We start from the raw sequence: 25893 nt of genomic DNA on the forward strand, positions 1-25893 counted from the left end.
CCCGGGACGCGTCGGCTGCTAAGCAGGACAGGCAGCGGCGGCAAAATGTTTTCGGCGGCCGCATGTGGCCCGCGGGCCGCAGTTTGAGGACCCCTGGCGGAGTGTGCGGTGCCGCGGGTCCCTGCAGGCAGCCCTCCCACCAGCTCCGGGCTGTGTAGGAGGCGATGCCAGGCTCGGGCAGGCGGGAAGCTAACGAGCGCTGTGCTGCGAGCGAGACCCAGCCCCCCCCCCCCCACGCAGGCCTGGGGGGCAGGAGGTGACTCCGCTCCTGGGCTTTGGGAGGAGCTGGATTCTGGTTTCCTCCCGTCCCTCCTGGCTGAGGCTGGTGGGCCTTTCCCAGCTGGTGCTGCCCAAGAGGATGGTCCTACAAGGCTGAGAGGCCAGGCACCACCTGCAGGTGGGGGTAGTGCTTCCTTCCAGCACATCAGTGATGGAGCCCCCTGGCCAGCGTGGAGGCGGCCTGCCTGGGAGCCCGGAGCTGCCCTCCCCTGTCCTCAGACACCCAGCGCAGAGAGGGTGGGCTGACCTGCCCCAGACCTCGTTAGAGGATAAACCAGGAAAGTCCTCAGGCACCCTCAGGCTTAGCCCGCCGTGTATCAAGTTTAGAAAAGAGGGGAGAGGGAGAAACCCACACTCCGCTCACCCTACACCAGCTCGCATGTCCGCCCGTGAGCACCACGCCCACAGCTGCAGGTCCTGCTCACTCCCCAGCTCGCCCGAGGCCGGAGTCAGTGTGTCCACACGGCCGGAGCCGGGCCCTGCCTTGGAGCCAGGGAGGGTGACCGCCTCACTGTGACTCTCACACACTCACACATGCACTCTCACACACACATACTTGCACACACACACTCATATACACTCGCACACACTCACACATGCACTCGCGCACTCACATACTTGCACACACACACTCATATACACTCGCACACACACATGCACTCGCGCACTCACATACTTGCACACACACACTCATATACACTCACACACTCACACATGCACTCGTGCACTCACATACTTGCACACACACACTCATATACACTCACACATGCACTCGCGCACTCACATACTTGCACACACACTCATACACTCACACACTCACACATGCACTCGCGCACTCACATACTTGCACACACACACTCATATACACTCTCACACACTCACACATGCACTCGCGCACTCACATACTTGCACACACACACTCGTATACACTCACACATGCACTCGCGCACTCACATACTTGCACACACACACTCATATACACTCTCACACACTCACACACTCGCGCACACACTTCCACTCACACAACTCACACACATTCCCAGTCTTGCCTTTGTTACCTTGTCCTCTGGGACAGATCATGTGGACACAGTCACCAGGCAGAGGACACGTCACCTTTGTGGTCTGTTGAGTATGGTTCCCAGGTCAGAGAGGATCTGCCATGGCCCTTCAACTCAATAGAAAAGTTAAATCCTTTTAGAAAGTAGGAAATATTTAAATAGACAAAACTAAGAAAAACCATCTGTGGTCCTGACATTCAGAGATACCCCCCTCAGTCAGGCTGGGCATGCATTCTTCTAGACCAGTGGTTCTCAACCTTCTGGCCCTTTAAATACAGTTCCTCATGTTGTGACCCAACCATAACATTATTTTCGTTGCTACTTCATCACTGTAATGTTGCTACTGTTATGAATCGTCATGTAAATATCTGATCTGCAGGATGGTCTCAGGCGACCCCTGTGAAAGGGCCGTTCGCCCGCCAAAGGGGTCGCGACCCACAGGTTGAGAACCACTGTAGACAATTCTGTAAGGGTGTTACAGTCTGATGTCCCCAGGGTACCTGCAACTCTGTCATCTCACAGAAAGTAAGGCTGACAAATCAGTGAGAGCCCCTGAGAGCCCACGCCCACTCACTGTTAATACTGGCAGCACAAGAGCCCCCCCAAAACCTTGGGCGCAGTCCACCTGAGGAGGGATGGCTCTTCACCAGGGGAGACTGAGGAAAGGCAGAAGGAGACCGAGGCGAGAGCCCAGCCCTCCACACGTCACAGGTGAGTCCCTCGCAGCCCCAAGCCCGCGCTCCCGCATGGAGAGGGCAGCTGAGAGGGACGAGATGCGTCCGTGATTGTGAACGTCCCTGGTCAGACACAGCCTCCCTCTGACCTGAGCCGGAAACAGCAGCTTTTATGCTCTTTCTGCTGCTCCTTTCTTCGGGGGGACACAGTCGAGAAGCACAGCCAGCGACAGCAAAGCAAGGCCCGGTGCCAGCAGCTGTGCATCTGCAAACAGCGTTCCTTAGGCCAGGGTGCCGGGACGAGGGTGTTCGCACAGGAAAGGGCCTGCAGCCAGGCCTCGTCTCCGGCTCCGCCCCCTCTGCCCCATGGGCACTGCCGGGGCTGGGTCCCAGCTCCTGGCGAGGCTGGTCCCTCCCCATCACCCGTGTCCTCCCACGGCGTCCACACACACAGAGGCTCGCCCAGCGGGTGCGGACAGAGCCAGGAAGGAAGGAAAAGCATTTACACCTACAATCATTTCAATAATTATGGTTTTTCTAAATCTTTAAATAGATTTCCAGCAGGAATTTAAGACTTGAGTAAGTATGTCCAGCCCTGTCCACGTTTCTTCTCTCCTCTGCTGGGCCCATCCACCTCCATTTTCTCACCCAGGATTGCCTCGCACTGAGGCCTCTGCCCAGGTTCCTCCGCTGAGCGGCCCAGCCCCGTGGCCTTGCTCACTAGCAAATGCACAGACTCCCACCTGCCCAGGCCCCAGTCTCCTGCGCTTCCCCAAGACGCGCCTCACCTTCCGACTGCTTTTCTTTCTGGGAATGTTTGTGCTCACGCCCTGATCATACCCTTAGTGCAGCGGTTCTCAACCTGTGGGTTGCGACCCCTTGGGGGTCGAACGACCCTTTCACAGGGGTCTCCTAAATACATCCTACATATCAGATATTTACATGACGATTCATAACAATTGCAACATGACAGTTATGAAGCAGCAACGAAAATAATGTTATGGTTGGGAGTCACCACAACATGAGGAACCGTATTAAAGGGCGGCGGCGTGAGGAAGGTTGAGACCCGCTGCCTTAGTGGGTTACCGGTTCTGTAAAGCTGGCTCCAGCTTCTCCGCGGAGATGGAACCTCACAGCCAGAGAGGCCTCCCTTCCCCAGAATCCCTGCAGCACTGGCTCTTAAAATAGTATCACACACACACACACACACACACACACACACACACTAGTGCAGCCCGGGATCTTTGAGGCAAAGTTGGGGGTTTTAGTCATTTATGCAGCCACCCTCCATACTACCTGGCAAATGCCTCCAATAATGGGCATTCAGCTAATCGCTTCCTTGTTTTATTGATTGACAAGTAAATAAGCTAAGTTCATGAAATCAAAGTAAGTGCCTTGGTGATTTGGTAAATAAAGGTGTTAACATGAGGAGAAGTTGAGCGAAGGGAACAACTTTTTTGTACGTCTTAATTTCCAAAAAGAGCTTAAACATTCCACTTATGAGACAGAGAACTAGCTGGACACAAACACACAACAAAATGGAATCTTAAATAATGAATAATAATAGAAGGTTCCTCCACTGAAATAATTCACTCTAAAATCTAGGAAAATGAATGGCTCCTAGGTAAAAATATTGAAACTGTAGGCTAATATTTGTCAGAATATATTGCTGCATGTTCCATTTTATTGTCCAGACGTACACATTTGTATCTAGTTTCACTCGGCCTGTGGCCTTATGAGTACTTCTTTAATTTCCTCTTCTTTCCAAGGGAAAATGCCTCCTTAGCTCCCTGCATTTGAGTGTGACTCTCGCTCTTTGCAGAAGAAAACACGCGGACTTGCAATTCTTCTGTCTTCACACCTGTCTCTTCACCAAGCCCACCACGACAGGAAAAGAGAAGGGAAACGGGAAAGTTAGTTCCGTTTCGTCTTCTTGTTGCCAGAGTTGACAGTCGGGCGGCTAGCGTAGGAGGTGCTGTGTAATGACAGCACCGCAGCTTTTTCTCAGGAAAGCAGGGCATGGTTTCCGTGCCCGGTTCCAGGCCCGAGTGCCGCTGAGAGCTAGATGCTCTGGCGTCAGCGTGAGCCCGTCCCCCCGCGGCCCCGAAAAAGCCAGCTGTCGATTGTTTCTTGTTTGCTTACAGGCCAATGTGCTTTGTAAAGCAGCTCGAGATCCCTCACTACGGCTACAGGAACAACGTCCCCACGACCACGCCGCGCTCCAACCTGGCCAAAGAGCTGGAGAAATACTCCAAGACGTCGTTTGAGTACAACAGTTACGACAGCCACACGTACGGCAAGCGGGCCATAGCTCCCAAGGTGCAAACCAGGGACATATCCCCCAAAGGATATGATGGTAGGAGGTGCACACTCTTATACATGAGAGTCACGCTTGCCTTGATGATGTTGTGTTGTGTATATCCATTTCCTACCAGCGGGTCGCGCATGTGGTCACTGCTGGGCACCAGGAGCAGCACGCCACCCTGGCTGCTTCCTCAGAACCAGAGGCCCACGGTGGGGGCAGGGCTGCGGGCGTGGACAGGGCCTGGCTCCTCTGGCCTGCTGTCACTAAGACCGTGTCCGCACCTTCCTAAACGTCCTTTAATTGGTGGCCCAGCTCAGATACCTGGACAGCCGGCAGCAGCGGCCCCCAATCCGTGGCTGTGTGGGGAGGTCTGCACCCCCACCTGCCTGTGTTCCCGACCCTGGGTGCACAGAGTCCGAGTGACTTAGAAGTCTGACGCTCGGGCGGCTCCCACCCCGGCCAAACCAGAAGCTCAGGTGTTCCCTGTGTGGTGGGATTTTAAAGTCGCCGCGATTGCTCTGTGCAGCTGAGGGTGGACAGCCTCCGAGGGGGTCCCAGCCCCTCCAGCAGGCTTGGACCTGCTCTGTTCTGCCCTGGGAAGCGGGCCTGGGAGAGCCACCTGGTGGGGCCCAGCTGGGTCACGGCCGCACTCTGCCATCGCGTCAGGAAAAGCACGGCTCCTGTCCACCGCGGGCTCGGCCGCCAGGGTGTGCCTGGGTCACGTTTATCGTGGTTAGTGGTTGAACAATAGACGGGAAGACCACGTATCTTGGCGTTTCCTTATCTAACCACAATTCTACTTTAAATTCCAGGATATATGACTCAGTTGGCAAATTTTACTAACTGGCATGTGGGCTGCGTAGCTTGTGGTGACTTAGCAGTCTCTCCTGGCGCTCTCTAGTGAGGCAGGAGACAGGCACGCTCCTCTCTGAGAGACGGAATTCAAATCACAGCACACAGACCGCTTCAGCTAAGTGGTGGGGGTTCTGAAACCGTCTCATAATTCAATATGAGTAGCTACACCTTTTTCAAAGTTATGTTAGTCATTCTGTGCCTTAATAACAATTAATTTGTATAGTGAATAGAGTATTTCTCTGATGCATCAAATATTGATTATCTTTGCATGTATCAATTCTTAATATATAGGAATTAATATAAATGGGGAACAGAAAGTGGTTTACAGTATAATAGAAAATAAGTATTTTTGTTTATTTTGTAATAATTTGCCAATTTCAGTTTTTATTATTTCATTCATTTGATTGCAAATGAAGGATCAAAAGAAATTGAATTCACATAATTAAGGATTCTATTGATATCATTTCCAATTTTGAGAAATCTGATGAGTGCTTTGGCTCGTTCATTTTCACCCACCTCTTTGTCGCTGCTGTTCTCCACGGCCTGAGTCCTTGCCCCCACTGTCCTGGCTGGGCTGGGCGAGGGCGTGGCCGGTAGAGTGCGTCTTGGGTTGCAGTGCCTTCGGTGGGTTAGGAGGCAAACCTGCCTGTCTGTTCTCAGCTCTTCCCTGAGGACTGTGTGCTGTTGGGCACGTTAGTGCTGGGTGTCCATTCCCGGAGTCGAGTGGAGGTACCGTTCTGCCCTGCTGGGAAGACCAGGGACAGCTGTAAAGGGCACAAGCATGTTAGTCCCGACATTCTCGCCTGCCCAGAAAGGTGCCTGGTGTCAGGACCGAGGCAGAGCCATGCTGTTCAGCCGACCAACAAGAAAACAAGAGCAGAATAAAAACTCCACTCTTAGGTCCTCAGTGAACAAAGAGAAGAGGAAAGACACCCTTTTAGCAAACATTTACTGAGAAGAAAGTCAGTGACCCCGTTTCTCTTCCACTAGAGGCGCCTGACAGACTTTGAATGCGTGGAGGACAATGCCCGCTAAGGGTGAGGGGCTGGGCAGGGCCCAGTGGATGTGAGCTGAGAGGAGCCCTCCTGCTCCCGGGCATCGGGCAGTAGGCACCACAGGCGACTGAGGTCTGCGCTCACCTCCAGGAGCGCCCCCGGGGTTCCGTCACTGCTCCTGAGCAGGAGGGAAATGAGCCTGTGGTAGGTGGGCCAGTGTCAGGGCAGGAGCAGAGATGCAGGTGCCTAGAACGCAGGGCCTTCCCCGTCTGCTCATCACCCTGAGGTCCCACCTGCTGTGACCAAACACTCAGCACTTGGGTGCAGCCTCCGTGTTCTTCCAGGACCAGGCACGTCCTGACTGCTCTCTGTCTCTGTCCATCTGCCTGTCTGTCCACCCATCGACCCGTCCTCTCCCTGGTGGGCACATCCTCAGGAGGCACGTGCTTGTTTCCCTGGAAACCAAGATGTAGCACACTCACCTGCTCCACACACACTGCACAGGATGTAGCACATTCGCCTGCTCCACACACACTGCACAGGATGTAGCACACTCGCCTGCTCCACACACACTGCACAGGATGTAGCACACTCGCCTGCTCCACACACACTGCACAGGATGTAGCACACTCACCTGCTCCACACACACTGCACAGGATGTAGCACACTCGCCTGCTCCACACACACTGCACAGGATGTAGCACACTCCCCTGCTCCATACACACTGCACAGAAGCAGGATGTAGCACACTCCCCTGCTCCACACACACTGCACAGGATGTAGCACACTCCCCTGCTCCACACACACTGCACAGGATGTAGCACACTCCCCTGCTCCACACACACTGCACAGGATGTAGCACACTCACCTGCTCCACACACACTGCACAGAAGCAGGATGTAGCACACTCCCCTGCTCCACACACACTGCACAGGATGTAGCACACTCCCCTGCTCCACACACACTGCACAGAAGCAGGAGGTAGCACACTCCCCTGCTCCACACACACCGCACAGGATGTAGCACACTCACCTGCTCCACACACACACTGCACAGAAGCAGGATGTAGCACACTCCCCTGCTCCACACACACTGCACAGGATGTAGCACACTCACCTGCTCCACACACACACTGCACAGAAGCAGGATGTAGCACACTCCCCTGCTCCACACACACTGCACAGGATGTAGCACACTCGCCTGCTCCACACACACTGCACAGGATGTAGCACACTCCCCTGCTCCACACACACTGCACAGGATGTAGCACACTCCCCTGCTCCACACACACTGCACAGAAGCAGGATGTAGCACACTCCCCTGCTCCACACACACTGCACAGAAGCAGGAGGTAGCACACTCACTTGCTCCACACACACTGCACAGGATGTAGCACACTCCCCTGCTCCACACACACTGCACAGAAGTAGGATGTAGCACACTCCCCTGCTCCACACACACTGCACAGAAGCAGGATGTAGCACACTCACCTGCTCCACACACACACTGCACAGAAGCAGGATGTAGCACACTCCCCTGCTCCACACACACTGCACAGAAGCAGGATGTAGCACACTCCCCTGCTCCACACACACTGCACAGAAGCAGGATGTAGCACACTCACCTGCTCCACACACACTGCACAGGATGTAGCACACTCACCTGCTCCACACACACACTGCACAGAAGCAGGATGTAGCACACTCACCTGCTCCACACACACTGCACAGGATGTAGCACACTCCCCTGCTCCACACACACTGCACAGAAGCAGGATGTAGCACACTCCCCTGCTCCACACACACTGCACAGAAGCAGGATGTAGCACACTCACCTGCTCCACACACACTGCACAGGATGTAGCACACTCACCTGCTCCACACACACACTGCACAGAAGCAGGATGTAGCACACTCCCCTGCTCCACACACACTGCACAGAAGCAGGAGGTAGCACACTCACCTGCTCCACACACACTGCACAGGATGTAGCACACTCCCCTGCTCCACACACACTGCACAGAAGCAGGATGTAGCACACTCCCCTGCTCCACACACACTGCACAGGATGTAGCACACTCACCTGCTCCACACACACACTGCACAGAAGCAGGATGTAGCACACTCCCCTGCTCCACACACACTGCACAGGATGTAGCACACTCCCCTGCTCCACACACACTGCACAGGATGTAGCACACTCACCTGCTCCACACACACACTGCACAGAAGCAGGATGTAGCACACTCCCCTGCTCCACACACACTGCACAGAAGCAGGAGGTAGCACACTCGCCTGCTCCACACACACTGCACAGAGCAGGTGGACATTCCAGGGCCCTGAGGTCTCACCAGCAGAGCAGGCGACAGGAGGGTCCTGGTGGAAGGTGTTTGCTTTGTTTCCATTTCATTTATTTTTCAATACAAATGTCTTACGGTCGCTCTTTTTTCTGCAAGAGCGCTGACTGCCTGAGGAGTTCCTGCTCCGTGGGGTGTGGCCTGCACACAGCTGTGTCACATGCAGGCGTGGCCCTGCCGTCACAGCGGTGTAGCTCTGTCATTCCGTGTCCGCTGGCACCTAGAACATGAACACATTCTATCTGCTGACCAGTTGGAAAGGGATTTAATTGAACATGGCTTTGTTTGCCAAGAGAAAAGCCCAGTGCGTTTTATGGTGAATCAGGTACTCCCATCTGACAAGGTAGGGGCTCCTGGGAGGGGCAGAGGGGCCAGAGCACACCTGGGAGAGGCACCCGCCACCCCACGCCCTGTGGCTCTGCGGTGCCCCCTGGTGTCAGCAGTGTGGTCCCAGGTCACTGTCACTAGGTTTTGTCCAAGTTTAACAGATAATTATTAGGACGAGGCCTTCATCACCTGGAAGATTTGAAGGATAGAGACTCTTATTTCATTGCAGCAAAACAAAAGAAAAAGTTGATGGCATTTAGTGAAGGGATACGCCTGGCCGCCCAGCTGCTTCTCCCCCCCCCCCGCCCCCCCCAGGGTGTGCGGTCCCAGTTGGTCCAGGCCCCTCCCGGCGGAGCCCAGAGGAGCCCCGGTCTAAGCATTCAGTGACGGGGATGCCCTTTACCAAGGGGCTGCGGTGGCTGCGGTGTTTGCGGAGACGCGTGTTGTCCTGCTACTTCTAGAACCTGGATAGCGCTCATTCCTGAACACACGTGCCCTGTTCCTTCTTTATGTGGAGCACATTTTTCCCTGAGCCAGGGGCTAGCCCTCGTCAGGAGAAAAAAACACACCTTAATAGTATTATTTTATTCCTCCCAGAATTTTTCTAACAAATGCGGGGATGACGTAAAACCACAAACTTTCATTCCTGAGAGAGAATCTTGGGCGGCGAGTTGGCTTTGCCACCTCGACGTGCTCCGGGCAGGTCCTGGGCGGCCTCCTGGGACTGTCCTGCTGCCCCGTGGCCTGTGCTGCTCAGATAGGGCACCTTCGCAGGGGACAGGAGGAAGGCCCAGGGCCTGGCCCCGAGGGCGTGAGCACTGGCTCCCGGCGGGGGCGCGGGGCAGGATAGAGGTCACTCGCCCGCCGCTGCCCGTGCCTGGTGGGCCCGATGGGGGGAGCCTGGCCCTGGAGGTCAGCTGCATGTGCAGGGTCTGTGGCTCTGTCGGGGGCTGGGATGCACAGCAGTCGGGTGGCCGCCCGCCTCGCCCGTGGCCAGGTGGAAACAGTGAGCAGCGTCTGAGAGGTCAGGACGGCGCGGGCTTCGGTGCGAAGCCGGGAGTTAGGGAAGCTCAGTGCTTTCTCCATTTGTGTCTGAACGAGGCGCTTTCGGGCAGCTCCATGGCGTTGCCCGTGATGTCCGAGCTTGCTGGCTGTGCGGGTTATTGTCACTCCGTGCAGTTGTGTCTGCTTCTTCCCGCCGGGGAAGCTCTGAGCAGGGCTTCCTTGGGCCTTTAGCACTGACCCACCAGTGACTATTTGGGGAGAACCGTGAGAGCAGGTCAGACTGCTGTCACAGGGAGGCAGGTGGGACCAGCCGCCGCAGCACAGCTGGCCCCCGCCTGCACCCCATCACTACGTCCCGCTGGACCTCGCGCCCACGCAGGGCCCCTGCGCTCACCGGGGAAGAAGGTGTGAGACAGGGTGGCTCTCTGGTGGGGGGCTTAGGACACTGCGCGGGGTCTGCCAGCACCTCCAGGTTCACCTCCCAGGAGTCTCCTGGCCAGCTGGGGGAGAGGCCTGACCCTGGGGCGTTAATGCGCCTGCAGTGGTAATGGGCAGTGCTCGTAAACCCTCCAGCAGATGCTTCCGTCCACTGTGCTAGCGGGACGTCGGGCACTCAGAGGCCTGCTGTGCCCAGGAGCCTGTCGGGCTGGTGATGAGCTGGCTGCTCAGAAAGATAACCTGTAAGCGACGCTCCAGGCAGGAGGCCAGGCCATTCCTGTAGGAGGGCGTGTCTGCGCGTCCCCGAGTGGTCATGGTCGCTCTGCTGGTGCATTTACCTGGGGCTCACCCAGCCCAAGGGCGCGCCCCCTCGGCCATCGCCTTCCCCCACGTGGCCCTTTGTGAGAATCACAGGGGGACTCTTCTTGAGGAAGAGGATGTTCAGCTACATCAGGCTGCGCACCCAGCCTGAACGCCACTCCCCAAAGTGCAGCCCTCACAGGTGGCCCGGGTGCAGGACAGTGAGCCCCATTGGCCACCGCAGCCCCTCCCGGTGGGAGCGGCCAGTCTCCAAAGGGCTGAGCAGCCAGGTCCCCTCACCCAGTGAGCTGAGCAGCCTGGGTCCCCCCACCCAGTGAGCTGAGCAGCCTGGGTCCCCCCCACCCAGTGAGCTGAGCAGCCTGGGTACCCTCACCCACTGAACTGAGCAACCTGGGTCCCCCCATCCAGTGTGCTGAGCAGCTGGGTCCCCTCACCCACTGAGCTGAGCAGCTGGGTCCCCTCACCCACTGAGCTGAGCAGCTGGGTCCCCTCACCCACTGAGCTGAGCAGCTGGGTCCCCTCACCCACTGAACTGAGCAGCTGGGTCCCCCCATCCAGTGAGCTGAGCAGCTGGGTCCCCTCACCCACTGAACTGAGCAGCTGGGTCCCCTCACCCACTGAACTGAGCAGCTGGGTCCCCTCACCCACTGAGCTGAGCAGCTGGGTCCCCTCACCCACTGAACTGATCAGCCTGGGTCCCCTCACCCAGTGAGTTGAGCAGCTGGGTCCCCTCACCCACTGAGCTGAGCAGCTGGGTCCCCTCACCCGCTGAGCTGAGCAGCTGGGTCCCCTCACCCAGTGAGCTGAGCAGCTGGGTCCCCTCACCCGCTGAGCTGAGCAGCTGGGTCCCCTCACCCAGTGAGCTGAGCAGCTGGGTCCCCTCACCCACTGAGCTGAGCAGCTGGGTCCCCTCACCCGCTGAGCTGAGCAGATGGGTCCCCTCACCCGCTGAGCTGAGCAGCTGGGTACCCTCACCCAGTGAGCTGAGCAGCCTGGGTCCCCTCACCCACTGAGCTGAGCAGCTGGGTCCCCTCACCCAGTGACGGATGAGCAGTCCTGCCAGGGAGGCTGCCTCCTGGGCATCAACCAGGAGGGGAGACACCCTGGTGACAGTCCCAGCAGGTGTGAGCCTGTGAGGCACAAGCCAGTGCCACTCCTGGGAGGGACCGGCACTGTGTCCCAATGTCCCCGCTGAGCTCGGTCGGTGGCGCGTGATGTCCCAGGAGGCAGGCCAGGTGGCTGGCTCCTCATGAGTCAGCCCTTGGCCCCGCGCCTCCATGTGATGTGTGTCTACGCGCAGGGCTGGGGTGCGGGTGGAGGGCGCATGACCTGGCGGGTACCCGAGTCACCCTGCCCGTGTCTCCCCAGCGAAGCGGTACTGCAAGGACGCCAGCCCCAGCAGCAGCACCGCCAGCAGCTACGCGCCCAGCAGCAGCAGCAACTTGAGCTGTGGCGGCGGCAGCAGCGCCAGCAGCACCTGCAGCAAGAGCAGCTTCGACTACACGCATGACATGGAGGCAGCCCACATGGCAGCCACCGCCATCCTCAACCTGTCCACACGCTGCCGCGAGATGCCGCAGAACCTGTCCACCAAGCCGCAGGACCTGTGTGCCACCCGGGTACGCACACCTGCCGGGCAGGCGAGCGGGCCCCGCCCCCCCCCCCCCCCGAGGTCGCACTGGCCCCTCAGGACACAGGGCAGAGCTTGAGACGCCGTCTCCCTGAGCCTCCCTTCCAGCCCTGCGGGAGCAGCTTCCCGGCACATGGTCAGGAAGGGGCTGCGCTCACTGCCTGTGTCCCCTGGAAGGTCCAGGCTCATTTCTGTAAACAGAGGGACCAGGAATCTGAAGACCCAACATGCCTTGAACTTTCAAATACAAGGACAGCTGTCAAATAAAAGGCAAGCCTGTCCCCTTGCTGTGCTCCCAGCAAGTCACCCAGAACTAGGGAACAAGGAAAGTGCAAATCCGATGTCCACAGGGGCCAGTCTGGCAGGTACAGCAGCTGCAGCAGCTCAGAAACCAGCCTTTGTGGTGGTTTATCATTTTGATTTTCTGGTCCATGACTCATTGCCTGTGCCCAGGTCAGGAGAGCAGGTTAGACGGCAGCCAGGGAGCCGCCTGGCGAGCCCACGAGGGGGTGCTCTCAGAGGACCTGTGCGCCGGCGGGGGTGGTGCTGCCTTCTCTCTAGGAGCAGAGGTGTCGGAGCCTTGCCCGGAGCTGCTCGCGTGCACACGGTCTCACCTGCCAGCAGTTCCGGATGAGGGCAATCTGTGTGAAGGGGGAGGGGCCAGCAGTGTCATGTTCTATAAATGCGTTTTTATTCGTGTTTCATTCCTCGACTTTGGGAAGGAGCCAGGGCACGTGGTGTCCGTGGTGGCCAGGGCTGCCCGATGGGAGGCGGCCCCGGGGGAAGTTCTACAAGAAAACAAGAAAGACTGTCCCCTCCCACCTTGGTACTTCGTTACAACTAAACTACGACTGAGAGAATTGAAGGCAGCATCGTGAAGGCCAAGGCAGTATGACAAAGAGCTGAGGCAGAATAATGCTCTAATTTGTCAGGGAACAGCCCAGGCACCTCCCTCTGCCGTGACGTCAGGCGGCGGCAGCAGCTCAGCTCCGGCCGCTGTGTCCCTCTAGCTCTCGCGTGGCCGTTCCTCCCCTCTCTGATTCCCTCCCTCTCTCCTTCACGCGCCCTTCCTTCTCCCCTCCGGAGGGCTGAGCTCTGAAGGATTCTTGTCTGTTTCAAAGCATCTTCTGACAAGGGAGCTCACCTGGCCCTCTGTTAGCCAGTTGACTGCATTGCAGGCTTGCTGGACGCAGAGCAGCCAGGCCCAGTCACGGCCGCAGCCTGAGCAGCGTGGGAGCCTCTGCCTCCTGGGCGCTGGGCTAGAGAGTGAACCCCACCTTCCCCTCCAGCCCCCCCACTCTTGTTTTCTCCTGCTCCGAGGCTTGGACTATTCAGCAGCAGTGAAACCGAAGGCGAATTTTTAAGGAGATATCAGCTTTCAGTGTATATAGTTTTATGATAACTATGTGTTCTATACACATTATAATTCTGATCGCTTAATAGGTATTTGAAGTGGAATGGAATGGAAATTAGGCATGTGTTTGATTTTTCCAGAAGCAGAGATGTACTGGGAGAAAGGAAGATGTGGGTAGATAATAGGTGTGATCAGTAGACGACAGACAAGGGTAGGTAGATAAGTGATAGCCAAATAGACGATGGATAGGCACATGGATGGGGGATGGATGGGGGATGGATAGATGGGTCAGAAGACAGGACACAGGCGTGCAGCCGGGAGCCGGGCAGCGGGAAAGGGTGGAGGACCCACTTCGCTTCCCCGCCTGGGGCTTGTGTACGTCAGATGGCGAGCAGTTTCTCTCGTGCTCTGTGCTGGCTGGAGGCGGGCTGCCCTCGGGGACGGAACGCATGGTTACCTGTCTTTCTGCCGACAGAACCCTGACATGGAGGTGGACGAGAACGGCACGCTGGACCTGAGCATGAACAAGCAGAGGCCGAGGGAGGGCTGCTGCCCGATCCTGACCCCGCTGGAGCCCATGTCCCCGCAGCAGCAGGCCGTGATGGGCGGCCGGTGCTTCCCGCTGGGCGAGGGGGACTGCTGGGACCTGCCCGTGGACTATACCAAGATGAAGCCCCGAAGGGTGGACGAGGACGACTCCAAGGAGATCACTGTAGGTCCCCCACCCCCACCTCCCTCCCCCCACACCCCCGCCCCCCACACACCAAACCACTGCCTGGGAGGTGTGCGCTGCCCTCGCCTGGGAAAGCTGTCTCCCTCCTGTGCCCTGTGGCTGGTGAGGCTGGCGCAGGGCTGCTGGCGCAGGAAGGACTTGGGAGCAGCATGGATTTGGGGGAACAAACACTGGCTTCTCTGAAGGATGGACTTTGTCTTCTAAACAGTGTGTGTTCTTACAAACAGTTTCTCTGAGAAAATGTGTCCGCAGCAGCCGGCCCCTCTCGGGGGACCCGCTGTCTAGCGCAGAGGCGCCTCCGCGCAGCTCTGGAGCCAAGGGGGGTCTGCTCTCCGAGGACCTGGAGCGCAGAGCAGGCCCAGCCCTGAGGGCCCTGTAGCTCCGTCGTCACCTGAGCCTTTATCCACATTTTACCAAAACACCTCTGGCAAGAACCTGTTTTTAAAGTCGTTATAATGTTCAAGTTCAGCTTATTAAATAGTTATAATATTCTTTAGACTGAAGAAAGAAATGAAAAACTTGTTTTTTACTGGCCTGACCTTTCTCTCTAGTGTTTTAATCCTAAAAGTCATAACATTTTTCTCTATTCACTGAAAAATGAACATTTATTTTTAATGCAGTGGGAAGACCACATGAAAGCAATAGCATCTTCTAGACCAGCGGTTCTCAACCTGTGGGTCGTGGCCCTTTTGGCGGTCGAACGACCCTTTCACAGGGGTCGCCTGAGACCATCCTGCAGATCAGATGTTTACATGACGATTCATCACAGTAGCAACATGACAGCTATGAAGTAGCAACGAACATAATGTTATGGCTGGGTCACAGCATGAGGAGCTGTATTGAAAGGGCCGGAAGGTGGAGAACCGCTGCTCTAGAAACACGGAGGTGGAGAGAGAGGAAACACGGGCCATTTGGAGGGATTGCGGGAAGGGCACCTTTCTGCAAGGCCCTTCCCCCTCAACGCCTGTTCTTATTCTTCAGAATGACTGAGACTAAACCCAGAGCTTCCCTCCAGCCCCGTGTCCCGTCGTTAGGGCCACAGAGGCGGCGGGGGGAGCTCCGAACTTACTGTCACTAACGTGAAGCCCCCATAAGTGGACCGGAGCCCCGCCAGAAGCGAGAACACCTCCTGCTCAGGAGAATGTCTGCCCGACAGTGCCACCGATAGGAGTATCCGGGTCATGACACTTGGACCCACTTCCTATAAAAAAGAAAACGCTGAGAAGGATTTAAAGCTGCATCAGGGCTGAGGGCCCAGGGAGCGCGAGGAGCCAGTGGGTGCTCTGAGATCCTAGGTGCAGCCCTGAAGCGTGCAGGCAGCCTGGGGACGGAGCGGCCTGTGGAGCAGGCACCGCTCCCTTGTGTAGGTGGGACGCTGGGTGAGGCGTCCCTGTGGCCGGAAGGCCCTGCCAGTGACAAGCTCCCAGAGTCCCCGTGGTCTAGAGCCGATGAGACCTTGAGGGCCAGCCCCTAAGGGAGACTGAACAAATTCCAGGCTGCGTTTTCAGAGGGAAGAGGTAACGCGATTGTAAAGGGAGAGTCGGGAGAGGGGAAGTGGAGGCAGCGCCCGCGGGGACGGGCCTTTGCCTGCGCACTGAGCCGCCCCGGCGTGGCTGACGCTGTGTTTCGCCTGCAGCCGGAGGACCTGGACCCCTTCCAGGACGCCCTGGAAGACAGAAGGTACCCGGGGGAGGTGACCATCCCGAGCCCCAAGCCCAAGTACCCGCAGTGCAAGGAGAGCAAGAAGGACCTGATAACGTAAGCCTGGCGCGGGCGCCCTGTCCCCGCGCCCTCTCTTTGCTACTTTCAAACCGGCTTGTGCGTGCCTTGCCGTTTGAGCATGCGACATCCGCAGCGTGTAGATGTCCCCAGCGGCCGGGGCAGCAGAGCGACCGCCGCGTGGCCTCCCTCGCGTGTGTTCCCGCGCTCTGGGCCGCGGAGCCGCCGTCCTCATCCAGCCGCGCCCGCAGCTTCTCCAGGGCGCCAACCCCTTGCAGACATTGCAGCTAAACTGGAAACAATGAAACTTTTTACAAGTTTTTTTAAACATACTTACTATTCTGGCTGTTTTTGTTTTTGTTTGGTGGCAGATGTCCAACACCCAGGTGTGATGGGAGTGGTCATGTGACTGGTAATTACGCCTCACATAGAAGGTGTGCCTTCATTCTCCTCATGGTGGATCCTGTCTCTCCAGTTTATTGTTTTCAGCTTACCTCAACAATGCTGTCCAAGTCCCCCGTCAACTGTGTGTGCCCGCGCAGTGCTCCATGTTGACCTGCACCGTGTGCTGATTGATGGGCGTGTTGTGGAATGTGCTTTATTGGAAAATAAGCTACCTAAATTGGGAAAATTCTTTACATTTCAACCAAAGAGCACAAATATTTTTATCTTTTTTAAAAAGTGACTTAACAGACCTGTTTTCTTAAATTTACATGCAGAGTTCATTATAAAAAGTCAACATACAGCACTTGCCCCATCGCTTTTCTGCATTAAACTTTAATTTCAATTTTGTGTGTGTTTGTTCGGAGCGCCAGCTGGTGGAGGCTACTCACGGACTCTCTGGCCTGTCTTACAGTCTGTCGGGCTGCCCGCTGGCTGACAAGAGCATCCGGAGCATGCTGGCCACCAGCTCGCAGGAACTCAAGTAAGACTGACGGCATCGTCCTCCTTTAAAAGCCTGCTCACTGAGCGGGACAGAGCGGAGGTGTCATCCGAAAAGAAAATCTTTACGGAGCCACGTGCACAGCAGCGCGTGCCTGGGTCCTCGGGGTGTAGTCCCTCCCCAGCAGCTCCCTCTGCTCTCCCCTCTCGTCTGTCTCTAGTTCTTTCAGTCGTATCCTTTCTGTCTCCATTTTCCCAAAGCACAGCGTGCTCTCCGGCAGGTGTGCGTGCACAGGGAAGGGAGGTTCTGCAGGGTTTCTCAGACTTTTAAGAAAAGACCAAAACTTAAAAGTCAAAAATTGACGTTTTGAGAGTCAGTAGTTCCTGTGATTACTTAACGCTTAGACGTTCACTAGCACTGTGACAGGAAGCCACAGGGTAACAGCCAGTCCCTCAGGTTCCCAGCGGTCAGAGTCACCGACACTCAGACAGCGACTCAGGCCTTCACACACGCATCCCTCTAGCGGCTGCCTCTCCGGCTCCTCTGTGTCTGTAACTTTTCTATATTTTAAACATAAATCTGGTCTCCGGCACTTCTGCTCCTTAAGTGCACCCACGTGATGAGCCGTGTCAGTCCCGGCAGACTGTGGAAGAGGTGGGCGCAGGTACCAGGAAGGGCGCCGCGTGACGGGGCTCTAGCTGGAGTGGACGTGGGGTGGACGTGAGGAAACCAGGGGCCTGTGCTGTCCTCAGTGCCCTCGGGCCACACTGCTTGGCTTCCTTCTCGCTGGGAAATAGCTGTGTGACCCGTTAGAGAAAATGCTGTCGGCAGGCCCTGCCTGATTCCTTCCCACCCAAGACCCGCGACCGCTGCGCCGACCAGGCTGTCCGGTGTGGGGCTCGGTTCACTCGTGTCGTCTCTTACAGGACCCCTGTCCAGGGCCCTAGCGCCGTAGACCACCTGCTCATGTTCAGTGACCTTCTGAACTAGCCCTCGGGCCACCAGGCTGTTGAAGTCTTCTTCGTGGCGTGTAAACAGCAGAGGGCGCCCTCTTCCCAGCGGCCATAAAGCCCGTAGCATCCTCCACAGTGCCTCCCAGTGGACAGGATTAGCAAGAACAGCTCAGCCCGCTGGGTTCCGGCATCTTTTTTCATAGCTTGAAACCATGCTTCTCTCCTGGCCGGGACGTGGGTCACTGCCCCTGGACCTTAGCCAGCGCCTCAGAAGGCACTTCCCTTTGACTCTGTGATGAGGACACTGGCAGAAGTCTGGCCCGGCTCCAGCCCCACAGGCCGCTGTGACCGGGACCTGGCCTTCCCACAGCTCGCACCTAAGGCCGCACCTAGACCCAGAGGCCAGAGTAGTGTTCTGCAGGTCTGGTTAGCACTGGTTTGCATCCCTTGACTGTGGGCTTAGAAGTTTCTGTGGATCTGAAGCTCCAGGCTGCCTGCCTCCTCCTGTTCCATCTTGGAAGATGGCGGCCTCGCCATCGGCCTCTTCAGAGGGAGGCGCTGCCCTTCCCTCGTCCGCTTCTTCCCCGAGGGCCTCGCCATGCAGAGGGGCTGCCTTCTCCTCATCCGGCTGATCTGACAGCCACACTCGCTCCCAGGCTTGTCTTTGTAACCAGTGCATCTCGTTGGAGTGACTCTTTCTTAGAAACCGAAACGTGACCAGTTATCTGGATGGTTTGTGTTGATCGTTGGATCTTCGATTAAATGTACGCAATAAAGGTGTAATGCTGAAATAAGCAGTTCTCACTGGTCTTTTCCAGCTGTCCGTAGGGGACACGGTTTCCTTTCTCCTTGGAATTGTGATTCTCCCATCCACTGCTCTTACCTGAGTCACAGGCCGCTGTCCATCGGGAGGTCACGCAGCTCCCCCTAGAGAGATCAGGCCGGGCTCTGGTCAGAGCTTCTTCTTCACACGTGTTCTCAAAGCTGCTTCCCTGGTGGAGAGCGTGACCGGCACCGGCCGTGGCGCAGCGGCTCCCACGTCTCGTGAGACAGTGGGGCCCCGCTTCCTGCAAAGAGCAGCTCCACGTGCACCTGCTGAGAAAGCACTTCCTGGAGCGGGTCCTCTTGTCCCTTCTCACACTGCCGTTACACCAGTTGGCCACTAACCGGACACTCTGGGTCACGGACTGACAACTCTGCCAGATAAACTTTGGGTCTTGGGTCCTCAAACCTCTTAAACACCCCAAGATGAGGCCTAGCTCAGTGCTTACCCAGAGCCACACGTTTTGAATATTCTGGAAAAGAAGTCAATAGCGTCATGCCTGATTGTGTACAACATGTAAACAGTGCCCATCAGAATGTGACGTGCACGTGAGCGCCATTGGCGTCTGGAGCTCCTGCTCTCCGGCCCCTGGTCTGTCTGACAGAGAAAGCCCAGGCCAGTGGCTCAGGGAGGTGGGCACAGCCCAAGGAAAGTGACTCCCAGGAGGCAGGCCAGGGTCACGCAGGCCAGGAGTCCCCGAGGCTGGAGCCCAGCCCCCACACACTCGGGGTGCTGCACGGTGTGCCTCAAGCAGCCTCCCTGGGTGAGGTCCAACCCTGCCGTTCACCAGACCCCAGGCCCAAAAGTAGAATAAAACTGTCGCGAGTCAGGGGGCTGATGACAATGAGGCTTCACGTGAGCTCTGATTCGGAAGGAACTTTCTTCTCTGACCATCTCCCCTGCTCAGACCACCTGAGAGTCGTGACAGGAAAACTTGCAGATCACATGACATGACCGTCAGCCTCTTCCTAAAGACACCATGCCCTCCCGCCTGCTCTCCTCTTCCTTCCAGGTGCGCGAGCAGCTGCGGGGTGGGAGACAGAGGGTCTCAGCTACCTTTCCCTCGGGGAGAAAAGCAAGCTGACCCCACGCAGCTCCAACCACGGGCCTCCAGTTGGCTTCCTGCCTCGTTGCTCTTGTCTTCGGGTGCAGCGCCCGAGGCCCACGGGGGCAGCTGCGGCAGGAAGGGCGCGTAGGCGGTCCTGTCGGTCGCCGTGGGCGTCACCTGTGCGTGGCGTGTCGGGGCTTTGATTTGACCCCGTGCCGGGGTGCTTGGGGCTCTGCCCTTTGGGAAGTTCTCTCCCGTGTCCGTGCTTTCTGGGCATCTGCCTGTGATTTTAGCTCAGACGCATGTACCGCAGACCTTTCTGAAAACCTGGTTACATCTGTTTTAAAGTAAACTGTAAAAGCTCGAGTTCCGAACGTAGGCCAAGATGTTCCTTTCCTCTGAGGCTGCTTATCCGGGGGCTTTCCAGGCTTGTTTCTCAGCTGCAAGAGCAGCTCAGGCTGCGGGAAGATGGTCTGCAAGGCCCCAGGGCTCCACTCGTCTCCGGCTTCCGGTGCTTTGGGTGCAGGAGTCGCCCGCTGTGGCTGTGGCCTGATTCTCAGACGTAGCCCCCTCTCGCCCCCTTGCTTCACGGTGGACAGCAGTGAGTCCACAGGACCCTGCGAGTTACAGCTGCCCCGACGGAGCCCTGTTCCTCTAACAGACGCCTTTCCTTGCCGGGGGGGCGTTGGCCTCGCTTGCAGGTCGCTCCTGAACAGCAGAGGTTACTGTCGGTCTGGCCTCCACATTGAGTGGGGTGGGGGTGGCATGTAACACTTGCTCTCCCACTTTAAACAGCCCCCCATGGACCCCTCACTTCTGTTAGAAAAATCGTTTTGTTCCGCCGCTGGCTCGGTAGCCTGGGAATGCCTGGTCCGTGTGGGACTGTCTGCAGCCATGAGTGTGTCTGCAGGTGGGAAGTGGGTGCTGGCCGCGGGCTTGCAGGGTGCACCTGGCACCATGCATGTGACCTGGGCCTCAGGCTGCCACGAGTTAGAGTGCATGGGAGCCACCCCCACCCCCGGTTCCACGGCTCTGCTGGTCTGACACAGGTCCCTTGAAAGTGCCTCTGCGAAACCCCCGGGAAGGCCCAGGCTCCTTTCACAGATGTGGGAACTGAGGCGCCCGGCTGGTGTGGCTCAGTGGCAGAGCGTCGACCCAGGAACCAAGAGGTCGCCAGTTGGATTCCTGGTCAGGGCACAGGGCCAGGTTGTGGGCTCAGTCCCCAGTAGGGGGTGTGCAGGAAGCAGCCAGTCAATGATTCTTTCTCATCATTGATGTTTCTATCTCTCTCCCGCTCCTTTCCTCTCACTCTAAAAATCAATAAAAACATTTTTTAAAGGAACTGAGGCTCAGGCAAGACCCACAGACAAGAGTCAGTGACACCTTTTCCACATGTCAAGCTACCTCTTCAAAATTAATAACACTTTAGGTGTGCTATTCCGCGGTGGAGAGTAGAGGTTTACAATTACCTGTGGCTCTAACCACACACACGCACACACATACACACATGCACACACATACACATGTGCACACATAGGCACAGGCACACACAGGCACACATAGGCACAGGCACACATGCATGCACACACAGGCACACACGCATGCACACATAGGCACGGGCACACATGCATGCACATGCACGCACAGGTACACACACATGCACACATAGGCATATGCACACATGCATGCACATACACGCACAGGTACACACGCATGCACACATAGGCACAGGCACACATGCATGCACATACACACAGGTACACATGCATGCACACATATGCATATGCACACATGCATGCACATGCACACACAGGTACACACCCATGCACACATAGACACAGGCACACGTGCATGCACATACACGCACGGGTACACATGCATGCACGCATAGGCACAGGCACACATAGGCACAGGCACACATACATGCACATACATGCACATGCACACACACATACACCACTTTTCTGTCCTGCAGCGCTCAGCATTCGGTCACAGGCAGGGACCCCCAGGGAGGTGAGCTGCGTGGGGTCCGATGTGGCTGAGCTGCAGACATGTCCCGCCTGGTGAGTGACGCCTCCTCCACTGGAGGCAGCGTCTGTGCGTCTGCACAGGTTCGTGGGGTGCACGCAGGCAGCACTTCCTGAAGCTCCCTGAGCGACCGCCTGCTGCAGACCCCCACCGCCCCCCCACTTCATCGTAGGAAGTAAAGGCCGATGTAAAGGACGCCCAGCGTAGGACATGGAGTCGGGCACAGTGTCGTGAAACTTCCCAGGTCATGAGCTTGAGGGCGACTGCAGTCACACAGACCCCCGGATGGACGTGCAGCAGGCACCATGCAGAGCTGCACCCCACGGTGGTCCACGGGGCCCTGCGGGGGGTGAACCAGGAAACCGCCTCCGTGTCTCTGGAGCCCGGCACTGCAGACGCTGCGGGGTCAGCCCCTGTGTCCCCTCCCGCCCCGTGGCCAGGGCACCACCTGGGGCACAGGCGGCAGTGCCCTGCTCGTTCGCTGCTTCACCAGGTCCCAGCTGAGCACCTCCCTTCCTCTCCTCCTTCCAGTAGTTGAGGGAGCCCCCACCTTTACCGGGTGGGGCCCACAGCCTGGGTGGACCTTGCGCCCTCTGCCCACCGACCTGCTGGGCAGAGCCAGGGCCCTGGCTGGAACCGCCTGCTGTGAGCACTACTTACATGGGCCTTGACTTGTAAATTGGAGGTTTCATTCCAGTAAACACTTCACTAATTTACAGTTCCCTGGAGCAAAATGAATGAAATTGGAAATAAAGTAGATGTTCCCTTTGGGAAATTATTGACAAGGATTTTGGAGGGCATTTTCCTGGCAGTTTCAGGGCAAGAACCATTCTCTCCAGGTCTCTTCCCTGATTGGCAAACTCAAGGAGTGAAGGGCTGTGTGAGGGCCTGGGGGCGTGGATTCCTGCACGGCCGCTATCGTGTCCCGTCGCTCTGCGTCTTGGCGGGTTTGCTGCAGAAAGGGGTCTTTGTCTGGCAAGGTGACTTCTGCTCAGTCATCCACACCCCAGAGTCCAGGTCCACAGGGCTGGCTGCTTCCCTGTCACGAGGGTTGGAGAGCGCTGGCCTCCCAGCCATGGGAGCGGGTGGCCGCCCCACGCCTCCCTGACGTCCCTAAGAACACACATCAGTGCACATGCTTCCTAAGAAGCAGAACAAAAGTGTAACCGGCGTTATGACGTGTCTGCCGCTGTCCCACAGAACTCCCTGGGGGCCACCTGGGCGGAGGGCCACCTCGCACCTGCACCCCCCCACCCCCACCCCCACCCCCACCCTGTGGAGCTGGAGCAGAGCCGCAGCCACGTGCTCCTGAGCTCCTGGGTGGGGCCCCCGTGGCGGAGGAACTGAATTCCAATTATACTTCGTTTTATCACTTCACGTGAAACAGCACACGTGCCGAGTGAACACATACCCGACGGTCCGCCGGGAGCCTGAGACCTCGTTCTCGTGGTTCTTCATGCATTTGCCACAGTCCAGTTCCCATCGGGAATGTTATTTCCACAGCTGGAACGTGTATGGGTTTTCAGCATCTGGGCCGTCAGTGCTTCTGCCCCATCACTGAGCCACTGGTAACTAGTCCTTTTCCAGCGACACACGGACACGTGTCCCTGTTTCATTCAATGCCGTTGTAGACACACTTCCAAGCATAGTGCGTGGAAACCGCAAGATCCGTAGCGGAACGTCTCAGGTTATTTTCAAAGGATCAATTCGCGGCTTTCAAACTCGTACAGAAATCGCGTTTGGTTAAGCAGGGGCTCCCTTCCTGGTGGCTGCGGGCCTGGCTGGGGGGGCGGGGGGGGGGGGGCGTGCGCACTGGGGCTACGCGCTGAGGCTGCGCCCCAGCACCTGCACGGTCCCTTCCAGCTCGCTTCCTGTTAGCCACCCACAGAGGAGCCACGCAGGCGGCCTCACTCCCGGGACCCAGTGCTGCTCCCTTCGCAGCCCAGGACGCGCCTCAGCGGCTTGTTTAGGCTCGTCTTCCACCGCAGGGCCCAGGGAGCAGCGGCTCTTCCCTGTCGCGCTCAGGGACAGACGGTGAGCAGGAGCCTGGCACCCCCCTGCCTGAGCCCCAGCACAGATGTGTGACTGCGACTCACACCCACTGGGCTCCTGTCCTTCGCTTATTTCTCTGTAGCCACGGACTGATCAGACTTTACTGCACACGTTTTTAAATCCTCACCAGAGGATGTGTTTTTATTTATTTTAGAGAGAGAGGAAGAGAGAAACATCGATGTGGGAGAGAGAGATCCATTGGTTGACCTCCTTACACGCCCCACCAGGGATTGAAGCCACAAGCTTAGGTTTGTGCCAGGCCAGGCATCAAACCACAGCCTGTGTGCACAGGAGACGCGCCCACCCGGGGGCCGGCCAGGGCTGCACACCGGCCGCCTGGAGCTCAGCGGGGCCGCGTGCGCAGCCCCTCTTACCGGAGGGAGAGACGTGCTCGAAGACGTTTTCACGTGGCTTTTTAGAAATAAAACCAACATAAGCTGAAAATTGAGAAAGTAGGAAAAAGAAAAACTATTTATAACCTCGTCTCACTAAGGACATGTTGATGTTTTTATGAATCAGAGTCCATCTGTGAGCTCGGGCATGCTGTGTGCACAAGGGGCTGTTATCTGCTCTTTCGTGGCTGCTTGTATTTCGGGGGGTTTCTGTGGCCTTCATCCCAGCAGAGCAGCCGCGGTCCAGCCCGGCCTTGGGCGCTGGTGGTGGGTGCGGCCCCCGTGCCCCGAGGAGGGTGGCGTGGCCGTCATGCTGCGGCTCTACGGGACCAGCGGTCAGGGCGTCCTGCAGCCACGGTCCTCCATGCTCCGTGTGATCTGCATGGAAGCCCCACTTCGAGGCCACTGCTCTGGGCCCCGCACCTGGCAGCAGGGACCCGTGGGAGCCCCGCCCCCGACAGATACTACGGGGGGTGCAGTGGGGGAAGGTTCTGGAACCTGGAACAGGGGCCCAGCCCCCAGGGGCTGCGAGGACCAGCCAGCCCTGTGGGAGGACGCGGAGACCAGGTGGTGAGGAGGGCCTGGGTCTCACCTGCCACCGGAGGGAGGCGCCACGCTGACAGGCGCGCAGACATCTCGCCTCGAAGACGCAGGAGACCCTCGAAGTGCACACCCAGTTCCTCGGTCACCACACACGTGTGTGCGTGTCTCCGCACAGAAAGACCTGCTGCCACTCAGCCCTCGCCACCGGCCCCGGAGGGGCCTGGTCCACCGAGCCCAGCACAGGACGCACCCACACTCGCGCTGCCGCGTCCCTCCGCTGGACACGCATCTCACGCCGCGGTCCCCTGCGGCCTGGCCCTTCCTGCAGCGGCCTGTCCCGGTCACACTGGCGGTTTGCTCACCTGAGCGGCACTGGGACTGGCCTGGGCCTCCCGCAGCACCCCTGGCGCATGGCAGCTGGACTGGGAGCCACTGGAGCGAGTTGTTTGCACAGCACGGCCTGGTGAGGAACCGTGAGTTCTGAAGGGCGCGACGTCCCTGAACCAGGACCCTCTGGTTACTGAGGGAATACGGAGCCGGCCACGTCACTGTCCAAGGAGAAAGCCTGGCTGCCCTGAGCTGTCCCCGTGTCAGCTAGCAGCCCGCAGAGCTTGACAGTCTGAGCCAACCCAGCGCCGACCGTACCTCGCAGTCCACCTCTCAAGGAGGCCGTGCCCTGTGCAGCTCAGGCCCTGAGGCTGGTGGGAAGGGCTCGCTGGTCTTCCCACACTTCACACCCGTCCCGGAAAGATGGGTCTTCCCAGCGAGCAGAGGAGAGGGGTGCACGCGTCGGGCACATCCCGGCCCCTCCCGCTCCCCGTCCCCTCCTGTCCTGCTGCACACGTCCTGCTGCTCTTCATCCCTACAGCCCAGCCAGGAGGCTGCGAGCGCTCCACCGCTTAAAAATTAGCTGCTGTATGTGGTCAAACATTTAGTTAACAGCCCTAATGCCTTGGCAGGGCCAGACCAAATGATGTCGAGGGCCTTATACGGCCCGAGGCCGGACGTCCCCACCCCAGGTCTAGACCGGCGAGCTCCCAGGCCAGACATCCCAGCTCGCAGGCGTTTCGGCAGCAGACCTCTGAGCACACGCTCTTCAGAGTTTGTTGACTGCCAAGGGAG

At 57.7% G+C, this 25893-nt stretch overlaps 1 protein-coding gene across 10 annotated transcripts in view; it reads left to right on the plus strand.

Moving 5' to 3' along the window:
• Positions 1-25893, plus strand: part of MYT1L (myelin transcription factor 1 like) — a 301904-nt gene that overhangs the window by 247974 nt on the left and 28037 nt on the right. For 9 of the 10 annotated variants that reach the window (XM_059660630.1, XM_059660629.1, XM_059660636.1 and 6 more), the window contains 5 exons: positions 4156-4367; positions 11982-12232; positions 14073-14309; positions 15967-16088; positions 16906-16974. In XM_059660630.1, the coding sequence (XP_059516613.1) occupies positions 4156-4367; positions 11982-12232; positions 14073-14309; positions 15967-16088; positions 16906-16974 (891 nt within the window). Of the gene's footprint in view, positions 1-4155; positions 4368-11981; positions 12233-14072; positions 14310-15966; positions 16089-16905; positions 16975-17858; positions 18791-25893 lie in introns of those variants that run through there. The other variant, XM_059660639.1, reaches the window with a different exon arrangement.

Source organism: Myotis daubentonii, chromosome 12, assembly GCF_963259705.1.
Source record: "Myotis daubentonii chromosome 12, mMyoDau2.1, whole genome shotgun sequence".
Lineage (NCBI taxonomy): Eukaryota > Metazoa > Chordata > Mammalia > Chiroptera > Vespertilionidae > Myotis > Myotis daubentonii.